The sequence below is a fragment of the Mirounga angustirostris genome, unplaced genomic scaffold (genome assembly GCF_029215605.1).
Source record: "Mirounga angustirostris isolate CCGP_5_RB_7025 unplaced genomic scaffold, mMirAng1.0.hap1 SCAF_6, whole genome shotgun sequence".
Classification (NCBI taxonomy): domain Eukaryota; kingdom Metazoa; phylum Chordata; class Mammalia; order Carnivora; family Phocidae; genus Mirounga; species Mirounga angustirostris.
In genome coordinates, this window is record NW_026991714.1 from 12,314,271 (window position 1) to 12,332,242 (window position 17,972).

A 17,972-nucleotide genomic window follows, 5' to 3' on the forward strand; every position below is an offset into this window, starting at 1 on the left:
TTCTTCCTTGGCCTTCAGAATACAGCACGCTCCTATTTTCCCTTCTGTGTCTCTGGTCCTTCTCTCTCATCTCTTCGTATTTTCTTCTCTTCCCAATTTTCTCTCGTTTCCTTGCTGACCTCCTGCTTGTCAGCATTCAAGTTCGTATATTCCCAGCCTATCCATCTCCCCTGAACTCCAAACTCAACACCCTACTTAGCATTTCAACCTGGCTGTCTAACAGATACGCCAAACAAGGGCATTTCCACCCCTTGCTCCCATCCTGACCCTACAGCGGCCATCTTTGTCTTACCTTCATTTCAGTTGTAACATCAGGCCCAATCTCTAATGTCACCTTGACTGTTCCCTTCATACCTCACCTCCAATTGCCCAGCAAATGCTATTGACTCTAACCACAAAACATGTTTGGATACACTCATGGGTGGGTGTGCGCCTGTAGAAGCACCCAGCGCCCTGTGTTTGGTTGAATGCTCCACGGTTGCGATCTTGAAATTCTTTTTTTTTTTTTTTAAATAAGATTTTATTTATTTGAGAGCAGGGAGAAGAACAGAGGGAGAGGGAGAAGCCGACTCCATGCTGAGCGCAGAGCCCGATGTGGGGCTCCGTCTCACAATCCTGAGATCATGACCTGAGCCAAAATCAAGAGTCAGAGTCTTAGCCAACTTGGCCACCCAGACGCCCTTGTCTTGCAATTCTTAATAATGAAAAAAAAAAAAAAATCTGTAATTGTGATGGAATGACAAAATTTATCATCCTAACCATTTTTAAGTGTATGCTTAAGTATTAAGTATATTTGCATTTTTGGGTAACCAATTAGCAGAACTTTTTCATCTTGCCAAATTGAAGCTATACTCATTAAACAATGTCCCCTTCCCCTCAGCCCCCTGCAACTACCATTCTAACTTTCTGCTTCTATGAATTTGACTACTTTAGATAAATAGTTCATGTAAGTGGAATCATAGAATATTCGTCTTCTTGTGCCTGCTTATTTCATGTCGCATAGTGTCCTGTAGTAGCATGTGTCAGAATTCCCTTCCTTTTTAAGGAATAATATTCCATTGTATGTACACATATATACGTATACACATACACACACATACCACGTTTTGCTTATCCTTCCATCTGTCAATGGACACTTGGGTTGCTTCCCCTGCTTGGCTATTGGGAATAGTGCTGCTATGAACATGGGGGTGCAAATATCTCCTTGAGACCCTGCATTCAATTCTTTTGGATATATACTAGGAAGTAGAATTACTGGATCAGACAGCAATTCTATTTATAATTTTTCCCGGGACTGGCATACTGTTTCTCATAGTGACTACACCGTTTAAAATTTCTTAATAATTTTTCAACAAAAGGTCTTGCACTTTCATTTCATACTGAAGCCCGTGCATTATGTGCCCGGTTTTGCCTGGAAGTTCCCTCTTCCCACCTGGTCGAAGTCACCAGTCTTTTGTTTAGATCATTGCAATTGACTTGGTGCCCCTACTCTCATGTAGTCTCAACACAGGATCCAAAGAGTCTTTTAAGATGTAAATTAGATCTTGTCATTCTGCTCTCCCCTCTCAGGACCCCGCGTGATTGTCCCCCTCCCACCATCGCCCTCTCAGACCTCATAACCTGTTTCCCTCAGTCACTCCTCTCCAACCAGGCTGAGCAACTTAGCTGCTCCTTTAACTTCCCATGCTCACTGCTTCCTCTGCCCAGAAAGAACTTCTTTCAGGTGTCTCCGGGGCTCAGTTTCTTACCTCCTTCAGATCTGTACTCAGGGACATGTCAGTCAATTCTTCCCTGACCACTTTATTTAAAATAACACCCCCACTTCTATGTCAACACTATACCCCTCTTCTCTGCTTCATTCGTGTCCATAATTCTTATTACCATCGGACATTCAATACATTCATGAATAATTTGTTAATTCTCTCTCTCCCACACTAGAATGTAAGCTTCATGAGGGCAGATTTTTCTCTCTTTTATTCACTGCTGTCTCCTCAGAGTCTAGGACCATGTCTGACATGTAGGAACTTAGTATTTGTTGCATGGATGGATGAGTGGGATAGTCTGAGTGCAGTGATTTGCACCATCTGGTTGTATTAGAAGTCTCACTTTACAACATCAGCTGAATGGGAGATCATTTCTGAGATGCTGAGGAAATTATAAGGGCTGCATGGAAATTGTCAGGTTTTAGTTAAAGGCAGTATATTAGGGTTCTCCAGATGAATAAAACCAATAGGATGTGTATATAAACAGAAATATTTATTATAAGGAATTGGCTCATGCGATAATGGAGGCTGAGAAGTCCCAAGATCTGCAAGGTGAGTCAGCAAGCCCGAGAACCGGGAGAGTCAATGGTGTCGTTCTCGTCCAAAAGGCCACAAGCTGGCGACCCAGGAAGAACTGATATTTTGGTGTAAGCCTGAAGGCAGGAGAAAGCCAGTGCCCTAGCTTGGAAGCAGCCAGCAGGAGCAATTCTTTCTTACAGGAGGGTCAGCCATTTTGCTCTGTTTGGGCCTTCAACGGAAAGGATGAGGCTTATCCTCATCAGGGAGAGCAATCTGCTGTACCCAGTCTACCGCCTCAAATATCAGTCTCCTCCAAAAAACACCCTCACAGCAGCACTCAGAATGATGTTTGACCAAATGTCTTGAGCACCTGGTGGCCCAGTTACCTTGACACTTAAAATTAACCCTCACAGTCAGACTTTAAATTCAGAAAAGATTGGGTATAGTAATTTCAGTCTGTATCTCTGCAAAGGATTGACTGTAGGCAGTCTACTCAAAACAATAGAGGCCGCTACTGTTTTAGATATTCGGGACCTGGTAAATCTTTATGGTTTATAAGTGACAGATGATAAGATTAAAAACAAAAAAAAATTCCTTGCATCAGCTAAATCAACTTACTATAATTTGGCTTTCTTCCTGAAACTAACTGGAGTTATGTCGTTAACTCCTTCAGCTTAAAGGTGCTTTATCTTTTCTGAACATGAGGACTGTTTTTCTTGTCTTCTTTATGGAGAATGTTTGGAAGTAGGGTTCTTGTTTATTCCAGATCAACGGACAAGGCGGTAGAAAAATCACCCTAGCTTCATCTTTGGCTTTTACTTATTGTAGCTCTGATCAGTGGATTAGTGACCCCTAGAAATGTTCCCTGTTCCATGCACTTAACAGAATTCAAAATATTTACCCACTGGGTAGACAAGACATGATGTTCACGTCAAATGGCTCATCTCACCAGAGTAGTTATCGTACACACTGAGACTGGAGAGGCCGAAGCCACGGATGGGCTTCTACATGATTCAAAGACACAGAGGCTCTTGGCTTTTGTAATGAAACACACAATAAACAAACAAACTCCCCTTGAGTCTGCATCTGAAGCTGGTGTCTTCAATTTCCATAAGTCCCAGCTCACGTGACATCTCTTGCTTAATTGCCCTTTAAACTGTTTTATAGCTTTATAGCAGCCTATAAAAGGTGATTTCCAAATATGACAAGTGCTGAAAGTCTGAAGGGGAGAGTATCCAGGAGTCATAACAACTAAATCTGTAGCTTGCTCCCCTCACAGCTCAGCCTTCCCGGGAGAGGGCAAGGAACGGCCCGAGAGCTGGGCGCCATGGGGCGATACTCGGGAAGAAGCTTCCGATTAATCCTCATGTGCATCGTGAGCATCCTCCTCTTTGTGGTGGAGCTAGTGATCGCCCACATAGGCAATTCCCTCTCTTTGGCCTCCGATGCCTTCGCTGTCCTCTCCCACTTGGTGTCCATGATCATAGCTCTGTTTGGCGTGAGGGCCAGCAGCATAAAACAGCACAGGAAGAGCACTTTTGGGTTTCTCCGGGCAGATGTGGTGGGAGCATTGGGAAACTCCATTTTTGCCGTGGCTCTGATGTTCAGCATCCTGGTTGAAGCTGTCAAAAGGTATATTGATCCCCAGAAGACGGAGGAGCCCGTGCTGGTTCTCAGTGCTGGAATTATCGGGCTGTTCTTCAATGTCCTGAACTATGTCATCTTGGACTGTTGCTTCTGCTCAACACACAGGCCCCTGGGGGACGCCGGAACAGGTAAATAGTCCTCAGATGTGCTAGCAGATTTGGTGGGCCTCTCGTCCGTGACTTTCCAGGAGATCCTTCTCAAAGGAATTGCCTCCAGTCCACCGTTCCTTGTGAGCTGGTGGGGCAGCGGGCTGCTTTCACCTTGGGTGGGGGGTGGTCTTTTTTAAGTTTTAGTCACCAGGAATGAAAAGTGTTCAGAGAGGTAGAGAGGGAGTAAAGGTACTGAGCAGGTACGAAGGGAGCCATTTGAAAGGAAGTGGATATTGAAAACAGTCTCATTTAATTAGGGGCCAGATGCGACATGGCTGTGTTTGAATTTAAAAATAATATTTTAGTGTTCCCATAAAATACGTTCAAAAAAGTACTAATCTACCTAACCACCTGATATCAAGCAAAGTGTCAAACAAGTGGCTAGGCTGATAAACTCTTAGGAATATATATTGGAAGAATTTATGTAAAACAGAAAAAATAAAGGAGATGATCTAGTGACCTTAGTTCTTTTTAAGATGGAACTATTTGTACTTATTCACTGTATGCATCCATCCTATTTGAGAAAAAGGAAAACTATTTACACGTGAACCTTTAGGTGGGACTTAAGGTGGGTACCAAGGTGGGTACTGGGTCATCTGTCAAAAGATGGAGTTAAGGGCGCCTGGGTGGCTCAGATGGTTAAGCATCTGCCTTCGGCTCAGGTCATGATCCCGGGGTCCTGGGATCGAGTCCCACATCGGGCTCCCGGCTCAGTGGGGAGCCTGCTTCTCCCTCTGACCCTTGCCCCTCTCATGCTGTTTCTCTCTCGCTCTCTAAAAAATAAATAAAATCTTAAAAAAAAAAAAAGATGGAGTTAAATCTTGGATGAGAACAATAAATCTAAAGCAATAAATTCATAAGATAAATTAGGAGATGGAAACATGTTTCTTTATGGCCACAATAGGAATTAAATATATATAAAAAGCTTCTTGCAGAAGAGAGAAATTTCTAGCCCCATCACATGAGCAGACCAGGTTCAAATCACGGCTCTACCACAGGGCAGCATTAGAGTTAGCTCACCTAGCCTGTCTGCCCACAGGTAATACGGAGGTAGGAAGGGCTAAGTGAGATCCTGCATGTTCAGCACTTGACAGGCACTTGGTAAAGAGTAACTGTTGTTTTTTAAAAAACCAACATGCAAGACTTTGAATTATGTAATAATCCAGTAGCACTGAATTCTAATTGCTCATCCGGAGTCTAAGAAATTTCAAGATATCCCTTATTTGATGCTGATGAGTTTCCTCTCACTAGTAGGGGTGTTCTGCTACTAAGCCTGGGAGCCTTGGCTCTAAGGTTGCATTTTTCATTGTATTCCTCCTGTCTTTTCTACCAGTGTAAATTATGTCAGTTGAGTCCAGTCCCTGATCCAATCTCCATCTACATTTTCCTGTTGGTAGAATGTATGTTATGAGAGCATCTATAGTATGTATTAACTATAAAAGGGAACAAAGAAGAAACTAGAACCTATATCTTTATTTGTTTTAATGAATCCGTGAAAGCCTCATCTTTGAAAAAGACAGTAATGAATTAACTTGAGACCCTAAACCTTGTTTCCATCAGTCATCATGTAGAGATTATTACTTGAGATTCCAGATTATAAAATCCACATATTCGATATAAGACAACTGTTTATTTCTTATCGCTAAGTATAATTTCAAGGCAAGGAAGTGGATTTCTAGCAAATGATTAATGGACTGTTGCCATCACTGAACTTCCCATAATGTTTCAGGCGTGATACACACCTGCATATAGCAAAGGAAATTTAGGTAAAGGGTTTGATTCTTTGACCAGTGTGAAAATTGATAGACAACTATAATTTTATTTTTATAAATTGAATTATCAGATAGGTCTTAGTTCAAGTCTTGTTCGGGAAGTGGTGCTTTCCAATGTCTCTGTTCATGCTAAGATGACAAAAGAGGCTTAAGACAAATATTTCACCCTGACCATATCAGTTTCTATTGCCTTAATTCCAGAATATCTACTTTCTTTTAAAGGGTCGGATGCTATATAGTTTGCTACTTTAACCAAGTGTAGTGTATGTTTGTACACATACAGCCAATAAGATCCATAATCTATGTTCACTTTATTTTGGTAGCTTTTGGTACTGCATTATTCTATTAGAAATTTCAGAATGTTTAAACCTCCAAGTAATTTTAGCATCGCTACTTAGCTTCTATTACATTATATCTTGAGTTAGGATTCAGCACTTTTACTAAAACCTACATTTTGATAACTTTCCCATCACTTAAATAAGTTTAAAGTAAGCTTTTGGATGAATCTCATACACTGACATTAACGTAATTTTAACTGTCTTCTGTTTCAAGAAGAAATGTGATTAACCCATACATATTAATTGATACCAGGAGGTATACAATATGAAAGAGAAAATGACTCTTGACTTTAGAAGATTTGACCTAATGGATAATTATTATATCCTAATTTATTAGGATAAAGAATTTCTATGTGTCTAGAACCCTAACTTGTAGCTCTGTGGTACCTCCTGGTTTAGTGATCAAAACCAAGATAACCCATCACTGTTTCTGTGGGATCTGTGGCCAGAGAGTGTTTACTTAGCAAGCCTTCAGTCTCTCCTGGTTCTGTGGATCTTTAACTCATTCTGCTTGATCTGTCTGATGTGGGAATTGACACCAGTTACATCTGATGTTTGACATTATAAGAAAGTAAAAAATAAGACCACTAACTTTAAATTAAATATGAACAGAATAGACTGTCTATACAGCTAAGTCTTAAAGCATCCCTGGGATTCATGGACTAAGAGAAATTGGAGAATCAGACAGATGGAGCCAGAAATTAAACAAACAAACAAACAAACAGAAGAAAAAAACTCTGCGAGAAAGGAATGTGTAGAAGATTCAGCTGAGATGAAGGAGCCTGGAAGTTCTGGGTCAATCCCTGGCCGGCATGAGTCCAGCCCTAACATGAAAAATGATAGGGGAGGCAGGTTGTTTTGGCTAAAGTAAAAGGCAAAATGAAAAAAGTAAAAATCTCAAGCATGAAAGAAAAAACAAACAAGAGGGGAGGTCTGAAATGTGGATGGCTACGTGTGTGTTTGCAGAAATGGCAGGGGGTTAAAACAACATGTAGATTCTGATCCCAGGAGATATGTGACACCAAGGATTTTCTTTCTCTAAACTTAGGAACTAAATGTGCTTTGTTTATGTTTTTTTCCTACTCCTTGTTTACTTGATTTTCCTTGACTTTCACTTTGTCTTTTATGTCTGTATTTTATTTTTGGTTATTTCTCAGGATTGAGTTTTCTTTAAAATAAAATGAATAGAACTCTCTATGCCCTTGCCCAAAACTTGAACAGATAGATACCTTTATGTACATTGGCCTTTATTTTAAACCAGAGGCAATTTTGTGCAGTCCTTTCTGGGCTAGATTAGGCTTGCCATTTATATAATGTATAGGTGACAAATTTATATCTGAAATATCTGCTTTTTATTTTATTATATTTTATTTTTTTACAAAATGCCTTTCCTTTGAATTTACTTGAATTGTTTTTGAGTCCAAGTTGTGTTCATTTTCTCTCTCTCCTTTTCTCTCTTTCTCTCTCCCTCCCCCTCCTCCTTCCACCCTCCCTGTCCTTGTCCCCCTCTTTCTCACCACCTCTGTGGCATTATGTTTCTCCAACCAAATTGCTATAGGCAGTGAGCACAGTAATCCACAAAATTCCCGGTTGCTGAAGGTTTTAACACAGTGCTAATTGGTTGCTCTCATCAGCTCCTGGTCTAAACTAGTCAGTACTAGTTAGGACTCAGGACTCTAGCCTGATGGGAACCTTTCACCTGGACAGTCCTGTAGACCCTGAAAGCAAATCAAGTTTCCTTTCCTTGTAGAGTAAATTCGATCCAGAGACTAGCAAAGTAAGCAAGGCTCTGAGAGTTTTAGGAGGGACAAGAGGAAATCTGCTTCCTCTCTCCCAGTAGCAAATACCATGCAGTCACGAAGGGGGCAGAAACCGCCCAAACGAACATAGCTTTTCACACTAATCGTTCAGAGGCAGGATTGGAATAATGGGGAATTTGCAATAATTATTATATAATTTTAAGAATCATGCTTAATTCCCGAAGCTGGTACTTTGCCATTTGTCCATATCTGACACCGTTGTTTTCCAAGCACTCTCTCGGGTTTTGAACAATTAACTTCACATGAGGGTTCAGTGGTAAGTAAACACACGCCCATCACAGCTCACAGTGTCTGTCCCACGGTAGGTTCCTCACGTACTCCCTCACATCTCTTTCCGTCTGCTCGCGGCGCCTTGGGGAGCCCCTGCCCCTTCTGGTTGCCCAGTGACAGGGCTCTGGGTCAGTTCTAGGGAGGGAATAAGAAAGATTAAATGAAGATTGAAACATAGGAGCTATTTCACATTTGTGAAGTCAAATTCAACTGAAGAAAAAAAAGAGGATAAACCAGCTCCTTGTTCTCAGCCATCTTCTTCTAACATACAGAGGCTGCTCTGACTGATATCTGGGTTAAATTTTAATGAAAACCAAGTGTTTATTGACATCTGTGGGATGTCAGGCACTTGGAAAGTGTACAGACAATAGTCCCAGCACAGTGGGCATACATTTGGAGAACTGTTTGTTTTATGAAAGAATTAAAATGTATTGCATTGAATTGGAGAATCGTGTGTATTATGAGACAATATTTGCTTATTTTCATTTACAGACAAGAAAACAGAGGCTGAGAGTCAGATCCACAGTTACATAGGTAGTTCACGGTAGAGTTACAAAGAAATGACAAGGTTGAGTCTAGGCCCTTAAAGGCCCTATTCTGCTTCACCAAGAAAAGAAAAACCGTGGAAAATCGCTTGGCAATAATCACAAAATAGCATGTCAAAAAGTGCCAATGAATACACCATAAAGCAAATCCCAATTCCAGTAGCTTAGTGACCTCCAGAAAATTACTCAAACTTTCTAAACCTCAGTTTCTCCATCTGTAAAATGGGTAGGTAGGATCTGTCTCATAAGGGTGTTGTGAGGATGAAATTACAGTGTGTGTGTGAACTGCTCAACGTAGCACCTGGTGGTGGTGGTTAGTAGTGATTGTCTAAGGGCTGAAGGGACAAGGAATGAATGAAATATGAGGAAGACCCCCTCTGCAGACAAGTCCCTTGCTCTACTCCATACCCACGACTGGCAGCCCACCTTATCCCTGGCCAACCCTCATCATTGTTTGCTTTTAGTTATACATTTGATCAATACAGGTCCATCTCTAGTCCTGGAAAACCACACAAAACATGTATCTTGCTGATGACCGGTTAGCAGCATCCTTAGTGGGGTGAACCAGGAGCTGCAGGGACAAGTAACCGGAAAATACAGGCTCTGGAACTTCTTCCCTCATTTCCTGGGACTAATGGAGAAGATACGTAACCACTTTAAGCCTCATCTCATGTATCATTACACCGATTTTCAAGAATTGATATGCTTTTCTTTTGATAAATAATACCTTCATCATGCATGATTTTTCAAAGGATTCTTATAAACATTATCTTCCTTGTCTTTCAGTGCTCAAGGTAACCTTTGTAGAAGGGCATTGCTTATATTTTTCAACTGTTAAAAATTATATATTTCAACTGTTATAATGGTATTAACATCAGACTATGTCACTCATTAAAATAATACAAATGAAGCTCATATTTCCAAGTTGCAAACACAGAAACTGAAGCACCAAAGGTTTTAAGGTTAACCCAAAGTTGATGCTAGAACCAGGACTTTGCATTTCCGTATCTCTATCCTGCCATAAGGTGATTTGCCTTTTAAACATTTCCCTATAGTTCTGTCTAGCAAGTAGTGACATTCCCATTTTTCTTACCAAGAGCCTTCATTTTCCAAGAAGGTGGGCTGAAAGTAAGCTTATTATTTTGGTTTTCTTTTGGCCAGATCCTTACAAGATATAAAGAATATATTTATTATTTTTCTCCTCTGCCTCGGTCTTCCGATAGAGACAATAGTCAATGTGGTTTTTATAAAACATTATGTATCAGTGTCTCTGATGAGTATGATAGGCCATCATTTTTTGTAAGTGGCAATAAATCTAGTGATTCCATTTTCTTAGAAATATCTTCCAAAGTCCATGTCCTGATATTTTTTGTCTACCTCTGAGAAGGTGTCTTGACAAAATTTTGAGGGAAGTAATTTTCAATGAAGTATATCTGTGCTCTTGTTCTTTTTTGTTTTTTCAAAGATTTTATTTATTTATTTGTCAGAGGGAGAGAGAGCACAAGCAGGGGGAGTGGCAGGCAGAGGGAGAAGCAGGCTCCCTGCCAAGCAAGGAGCCCGATGCGGCGCTCGATCCCAGGACACTGGTATCATGACCTGAGCCAAAGGCAGACGCTAAACCGACTGAGCCACCCAGGCGCCCCTGTTCTCTTGTTCTTTATCTGCTGGGACAACACTAAAAATGTATCAGCCCAATAGGCAATAGGAAAAAGATGATCCTTAACTCAGGCCAATGAGAAGTCGAGGTTGGTTCCTTAGAGGAGAGCAGCAGAAAGGTCAGGTTGAAGGAGGCACTGTCTGGATGGGCCACCTGTTTTCTGTAGAATTCTTTGCCTGAAGAAACTGCCTTGAGATTTGGTAGGACTGGATAGAACGGAACTAACAACAGTTTTATAGCTGGTGCCTAGAGTCAACTGAGGACATTGTTGGGACATTATGGGACCAATAAATAACTTCCACCTTGAGTCTAGAGCTAAGTGAGGACTAAGGGATCCAAGATAGTCAGGTAACAATAAAAAGAGTAGCCTAGTTCCTGATAAAGGCTGGATTGGAGAATGTACCTTGAATGTCACAATAGGCTCAGCAGTAAACTTGCCCTTCATCTTAGAAGCAGAGCTCAACAACTGGGGGAGCAGAAGTGGGCCCCAAAACAGAGAGAGTGTACATCCTCTGAGGGCAGGCTGTTGGAAGGGTAAAGCCCAGGAGGGGCAGAACCAGGCTTCTTCCATTCCTTCAACTAAACCCACCAGTGAGAGAAGACCTTCCCACTCCAGGAGTGACTTCTTACCTGAAAGTTGGAGCGGGGATGAAGGGGGTCAGGCAGAGGCCGCCCTAGTGGGCCCCTCATGGAAACACGAGACAAGCAGGAACAGAGATCTTCCCTTTACCCTCTGCTGCTTCGTGTATCCTTCCCTTGTGGCTCTCCTTTCGGGACTAGAGGAACAGTTAACAGGACAGAGTTGCCCACTTTCTGAAGGCTTGGGCTCCCAATACCAACCACTGTTTCCTTTGGGTATTCTTCTTGGGACCAGTGCTTGGCAATTTTGATACCCCCTAGGGACTGAAATGGATTAGAACTGTAAGTGTATCAGGGAAATCAACCCTGAGACCACAGGTGGTCAGTATTGCTCACTAGAAATTACGCAGTGACATGAAATGATAGGATCAAGATATTTTAATAATTCAATGTCAGCAATATAAAAATGCCCTCAATTTAAATGTGAATCCCCTCACAATACCAAATTAGGAGAGAACAATTAAAACCCAAATTAGATATGTTTGACCTGATGCGTTCCTATCCAGAGAAATCAAAGGGTCTGATTATTAATTTAGAGGACAGACCAAAGGTGTGTCAAAATGAAACCACAGAACCCCCAGTCTTGTTCACTTTGAGCTCAATCTCAGTTTGAGTGTCTTCTCTGTCTGATAGAGCCAGGGTTCCTCCAGTAGTTTTAGCTTGGGTTGTTTTCCACTGGGATGAATGTCATTCTTCAGGATGTCCATGTTGGGTAAGTTTGGCACCAAGACTTCCATGTACTCCACCTTTTAAAGATCTCTTTGTCTTTGTAGGGGCGCCTGGGTGGTTTAGTCAGTTAAGCATCTCACTTTGGCTCAGGTCATGATCTCCAGATCCTGGGATTGAGCCTCACATCAGGCTCCCTACACAGCGGGGAGTCTGCTTGTCCCTCTGCCCCTCCCCTGCTTGTGCTCTCTCTCGCTCTCTCTCACTCTCTCTCAAATAAATAAATAAAATCTTTAAAAAAAAAAAAAAGAGGGGGAATGCCTGGGTGGTTCAGTCAGTTGGGTGTCCAGCTCCCAACTGAGCAGGGAGCTTCTCTCTGCCCCTCCCCCCACTCACACACACACACATACACACACAAACTCTCTCACTCTCTCTTTCTCTAAAATAAATACATCTTTTATTTATTTATTTATTTATTTATTTTTAAAGATTTTATTTATTTGACAGAGAGAGACACAGCGAGAGAGGGAACACAAGCAGGGGGAGTGGGAGAGGGAGAAGCAGGCTTCCCGCAGAGCAGGGAGCCCGATGCGGACTCGATCCCAGGACCCTGGGATCATGACCCGAGCTGAAGGCAGACGCTTAACGACTGAGCCACCCAGGCACCCCTAAAATAAATACATCTTTTAAAAAAAGATCTCTTCATCTTTCGTTTTCTTCAGTTTTGCTACAATTTCCCTACATAAATTTCTTTTTATTTATCCCACCTGGGAATTATTGTGCTTCCCAAATCTAAGCATTTGTATCTTTTATAAATTCCAGATTTTCCAATACCATTTCTTCTAGTTTTGCCTCTCCCCTGTTCCTTCTATTTTCTCCTCCTGCAACACTAGTTAGATAATATCAGATCTTCTCATTCTGTCCTCCATATTTTGTACACTGTTTTTCATATTTTCCCCTTTATGTTGTTCCATGTTACATTCTAGATAGTCTAGGCAGTTCTTCAGATCTGCCTTCACTTTTTCAGAAACTGATACTGGTTCAATGTGTGTGTAAAGCTCTGTGCCACTTTGCCACATGTGTAGATTTATGTAATCACCACCAAAATCACGATACAGAGCTATTACATCACCAAAAAGCTATCCCTCTTGCCATGTTTTTATAGTCATACCCATTGTCCCTACCCTCACTCCCTGTCTCTATGCCCTCAAAACCACTCATCTGTTTTCATCTTTATTATAATTTCAAAAATGTTATGTAAAAATAGAATCATACATATGTGACCTTTAAAATTGGCTTTTTTCTTTAGTATAATGCCCTTAAGATCATCCAAGTTGTGTGTATCGGTAGTTGGTTTCTTTGTATTGCTGAGTACCATTCCATGGTATGGATGTAGTCAGATTTTTTTAAGCCATTCTGCCAATTGTATGCCTTCGAATTGTTATATTTATACCATTTACATTCAGTGCAATTATTGGAGGTGAAGGCTTAACCATTTCGTTTTTATTTTCTGTTCATTCCTTCTGTTTTTCATTTCTCTGTTTTCCTTTTCCTGTCTTCCTTGAACATTTTTTAGAATTCAATTTTGATTGTCCTATTTTTTTTGAGTTTTTGAGTATATCTTGGCATAGCTTTGTGAGTGGCTACTCTAATCATTGCATGACACACACCTAATTCATCCACGTGTGTCAATACTGTGTCAGTATTTTACCAGTTTGAGTGAAGTGTAGAAGACTTACCTCCCTTTATGTTCCATTATCTTCGCCCATTTATTTTTTATTATTGTTATTTTTAGAGGAGGGAGGAGGGGCAGAGGGAAAGGGAGAGTCAGAATCTTAAGCAGGCTCCACGCCCAGCATAGAACCCAACATGGGGCTCGACCTCACAACCCTGAGATCATCGCCTGAGCTGAAACCAAGTCAGACACTTAACCAACTGAGCCACTCAGGCGCCCCTATGTTCCCCCATTTATAGCTGTTTTAGTCACACTCGTCCCTGAGACCCTGCTCATCCTTTTTTTAGGAGTAAGTAGAATTTTAATCCTTAACTTATTTTGGAAACATTCCTTTTCTTTGCTTTTTAGTTTTTTGAGTGGTTTTCAGCCTCTCCTTTTTGAAGTGTTTCTTTTTTCTTAATACTTTTCACATCTCTGTGGTGCCGCCAGTATTCCCAATCAGCCTCTTGTCTGAGCTGCTGGGGACGGGCATTACCTTTGCTAGCCTTTGCACTCACACCAATGCCATCGCACTTGGATCCCACGTTTTCATCCAGCAGGCGACCATACTCTTCAGCAGATGCACACAGACTGGAGTCATTGTGATTTGTCTTTTGTTTTCTCAGTTTCTTACCCATTCATTATAAAGGATACACTTAGGAACAGCCAAATGGAAGAACTGCCCCAGGCAAGGTATGGGCGAAGGCATACAGAGCTTCCATGCCCTCATTGGGTGCGCCATTTTGCCAGCACCAACCCAGAGGCTCCTGTTCAACTTGCCCCTCCTTTCTCTCTGTTGTTCAGATAGGGTACTTTCTATTATTCTATCTTCAGGTTAGCTGATTTTTTCCTTTGTCTTCTCCACTCTGCTGTCAGCCCCCTCCACTGAGGTTTTTTTGTGTGTGTGTGTGGTTTTTTTTTCTTTGGTTATTGTATTTTTCAGTTTTAAAATTTCCATTTAGTTCTTCTCTCTTTGTTGACACTATTTTTTCATTTATTTCAAGTATATTCGTAATTGCTTGCTGAAGTATTTTTATGATGGCTACTTTAAAATCCTCTCAGCTCCTCCTAACATCTGTGTCATCCAAGCATTGGTATTATTTTTCATTCAAGCAGAAATTTCCTTGGGTTTTGGTATAATGAAATATTTTCAGTTGAGTTCTGGACATTTGGGGTCGTAGGAGACTGTGGATCTTATCGACATTTTTTGTTTGAGCAGAACTTCTCTGACACTGTGCTTGTGGAAGGGGTCTTGCTTGTCATTGTAAGATGGGAGTGGGGGGGCGCCTGGGTGGCTCAGTCGTTAAGCGTCTGCCTTCGGCTTGGGTCGTGGTCCCAGGGTCCTGGGATTGAGCCCTGCATCAGGCTTGTTGCTCGGTGGGAAGCCTGCTTCTCCCTCTCCCACTCCCCCTGCTTGTGTTCCTGCTCTCACTCACTCTCTGTCAAATAAATAAATAAAATCTTAAAAAAAAAAAAAAAAGCTGGGAGTAGAAGTCCACATTCCCACTTGGCCTCTGTTGATACTGGGCAGGAGTGAGAGGTCAGGCTCCCTGTCAGGCCTTCACTGATAACACTCCAGCTAGGAGGAGCAGGGGCACCTTCTACTGAGTTCTTAATTTTAGCTATTTTTCATTTATGTTGCTTTGATCTCTACTCACACTTTCCACATCTTCCTTTATTCCTGTATATTAAATATACTTAGTTTATGTTCTATAGCTGTTGTTTCAACATCGGCAACTTTTACATGTCTGATTTTGCTATTAATTATTATTTTTTTAAATTTTTAAAAGATTTATTTACTTTTTTTAGAGAGAGAGAGAGTGGGGGAGGGGCAGAGGGAGAGAGTGAGATTCTCAAGCAGACTCCTGGCTGAGCGTGGAGCCTGACGAGGGGCTGAATTTCACGACCCTGAGATCACGACCTGAGCTGAAATTAAGTCAGACTCTCTACCTACTGAGCCACCAAGGAGCCCCTGCTATTTATTATTTTTGCTGCTTCTCTCAAGGTGGCTTCCCTTCTCTGGTTTTATGTGTTTCATGATTTTTTAGCATTGAACTCATATTCAATGGAACTTTCTCTGAGGGAATTCTTTGAGGAATAGACTTTAAGTACATTCTGCCATGCAAGATATGCGTTTGTTTTTGTCGGGTACCTGAGGGTATTACCAGCCTGTGAACACATAAAACCATTCTTTGCTTGAGAGCTCTTCTTGTTGTTGTTACATTACAACATAGGTAATGTAAATTTAGACGGCATTCCCACATGAAGCCATAGTATAGTTTCAACTTCCTGTGGGAGAGTTTTTCCTCTTCCCCCATAACCAGGGCTGAAACATGCAGTTTCTTTACTGTCTCCTTTGTGGCAGTGAGGTTTTGTTTGTTTGATGGTTTTGTTTCGCTTCAACCTTTCACCAAGGGATTTCTCTTTGAGGGGCTCTCTGATCCAACGTCCCCCTTTGCATGGATCTAAGTTTTGTCTCTTATGCCATCTGTGTCTACGTGGCTATTAAAATCCAAGGCTGGAACATTTGTCTTTATCAGAAAGATATCCCTAAGTCAGATTCTGGCTTCAGCTCATCTTGTTGGATTTTGAGTTTCACTTCATTTTTGGCCCCTGGGTATTATCTTAATTTCCTGTCACACTTTTTGAAGAGTTCAAAGATAATGGTAACCCAGAGTTAGAGCCCTTAATATAGATGGATGTAGGTTCCCAGAACTCAGCACCTAGGAGTGCCTGGCTGGCTCAGTCGGTTAAGCATCTGACTCTTGATTTCAGCTCAGGTCATGATCTCAGGGTTGTGAGCTCGAGCCCTGCATTGGGTTCTGCACTCAGTGGGGAGTCTGCTTAAGATTTTCTCTCTCCTTCTGCTCCTCCACTAAGCACGTGCTCGTTCTCTCTCTCTTTCTCTAAAATAAAAATAAAAACCAAAGAACAAACCAAAAAAAATTAAAAAAAAAAGGACTCAGCACTTAGAATAAGTCAGACCCTCGTTACCACTTGGAAGGACTAGCAGAGCCTCAAGGCTGTCGGGAACAGAACAGCAGACAGAGGGCGTCCTCTGGTTTTCTGCCTCTCTACAATGCCAGCAAGATGGAGCCAGACTGGCCAGGACCCAGACCTGCATACTTAGCTCCAGTGGTAACAAGAAGTTAATTATGTACCAAGTTTTCCACATCTGGTAAACACACTGCATCTTCTCCCAGAGAGTGACATTTAAAATATTGCTGCCTGCTCATAGAATTTAGAAATTTGCAGCAATGACATCCTAGGCTCCATATTTTATTTGTGGCATTTTTCTTTCCCAATCAGTGCGTGCGTGCGTGTGTGTGTGTGTGTGTGTGTGTGTGTGTAAGAGAGAGACAGAGAAAGAGAGGGGAGAGAGGAAGGGAGGAGGGAGGGAGAGAGGTAGGGAGGGAGGGAGGAAAGACGAAGGAAGGAAGGAAGGAAGGAAGGAAGGAAGGAAGGAAGGAAGGAAGGAAGGAAGGAAGGAAGGAGGAGGGAGGGAGGGAGGGAGGGAGGGACAAAGGAACATTTTGGATTCCATTTCCATCTTGAGCTCCTGTGCTCTGTTTACACTCACTCTCCTGTGAGCAGGCTTTATTCGATGGAACTTTCTCTGAGGGAATTCTCAGGGATTCTTGCCACTGCCTTTAGCTCCAGAACCACTTAGGCCTGGGAATCCTGCTCTCTGAGGAAGCTTCTCCCTCACTCCACGTTTGATCCCGCCTGAGCGTCGGGCTTAGCAGATGTCTGAGCTGAAGCTGTCTTGAATGTGTGCAGATGATCCTATTGCTCCTTCTCCTACTTTATGCTTCTGCAGACATCGTCTTTCCACAGGTTTGGGATGTTTCAGGCCTTGGGTGGCGTATCATCCTGCTAAATCTTTTGTTCTGACATTTGGGAGGGAGGTGCTTCTAGTGTTTTGCTTCCTTTGTGTCCTTTTCTCAGAAATGCTCAGTGGAGTTGTCAATGATTTAATGGTTTAATCAAGTTCTTAAAATTGTTCTTTCCTTCTCCACCACGTATGAGGCTGGCATTTTTGTTGGACTTCTTTTCTTTTCACTTTGTCATTGTTTTTTGGGGTCAGACTTTTGTTTTTCCCACATAGATTTTTTTTTTTCCTTATCACAGTGAGAAAAGTGAAGTCAGTGTTTTCTGGGTCTGCCAAAAGCAACTGTTGTCCAAACAAATCGTGTCAACTCTCACCTCTCTGAGCTGGATCACCTCATGTGAGAAGCATTTTCCACTTAAACAAAAAATTTAACCCAGGCTTGGACTCAAGCTATCATATTCTTGCCTGAAGCCCCTTTAGTGTGTTTCATTCTCCCTGAGCCAGTCCTGGAGTCCTAACTGTCCTTTTCTGGACCTGTTCCTACAGGACACAGGCAAGCCCCTGCATCAGCAGTAACTGTTTTGATTTGAAACTCACCTAACAATGCCTTAAATATGCTATGCTAATCTTCCTAGGCTCTC

At 41.8% G+C, this 17,972-nt stretch overlaps 1 protein-coding gene across 1 annotated transcript in view; it reads left to right on the forward strand.

The window, feature by feature from the left end:
- Window positions 1-3,348: 3,348 nt before the first annotated feature.
- The window catches only part of SLC30A10 (solute carrier family 30 member 10), a 38,424-nt gene continuing 23,800 nt past the window's right edge, over window positions 3,349-17,972 (forward strand). Inside the window, exon 1 of the mRNA XM_045876093.2 lies at window positions 3,349-4,057. Within this exon, the coding sequence (XP_045732049.1) occupies window positions 3,610-4,057 (448 nt within the window). The 5' untranslated portion in view covers window positions 3,349-3,609. The remainder of the gene's footprint in view (window positions 4,058-17,972) is intronic.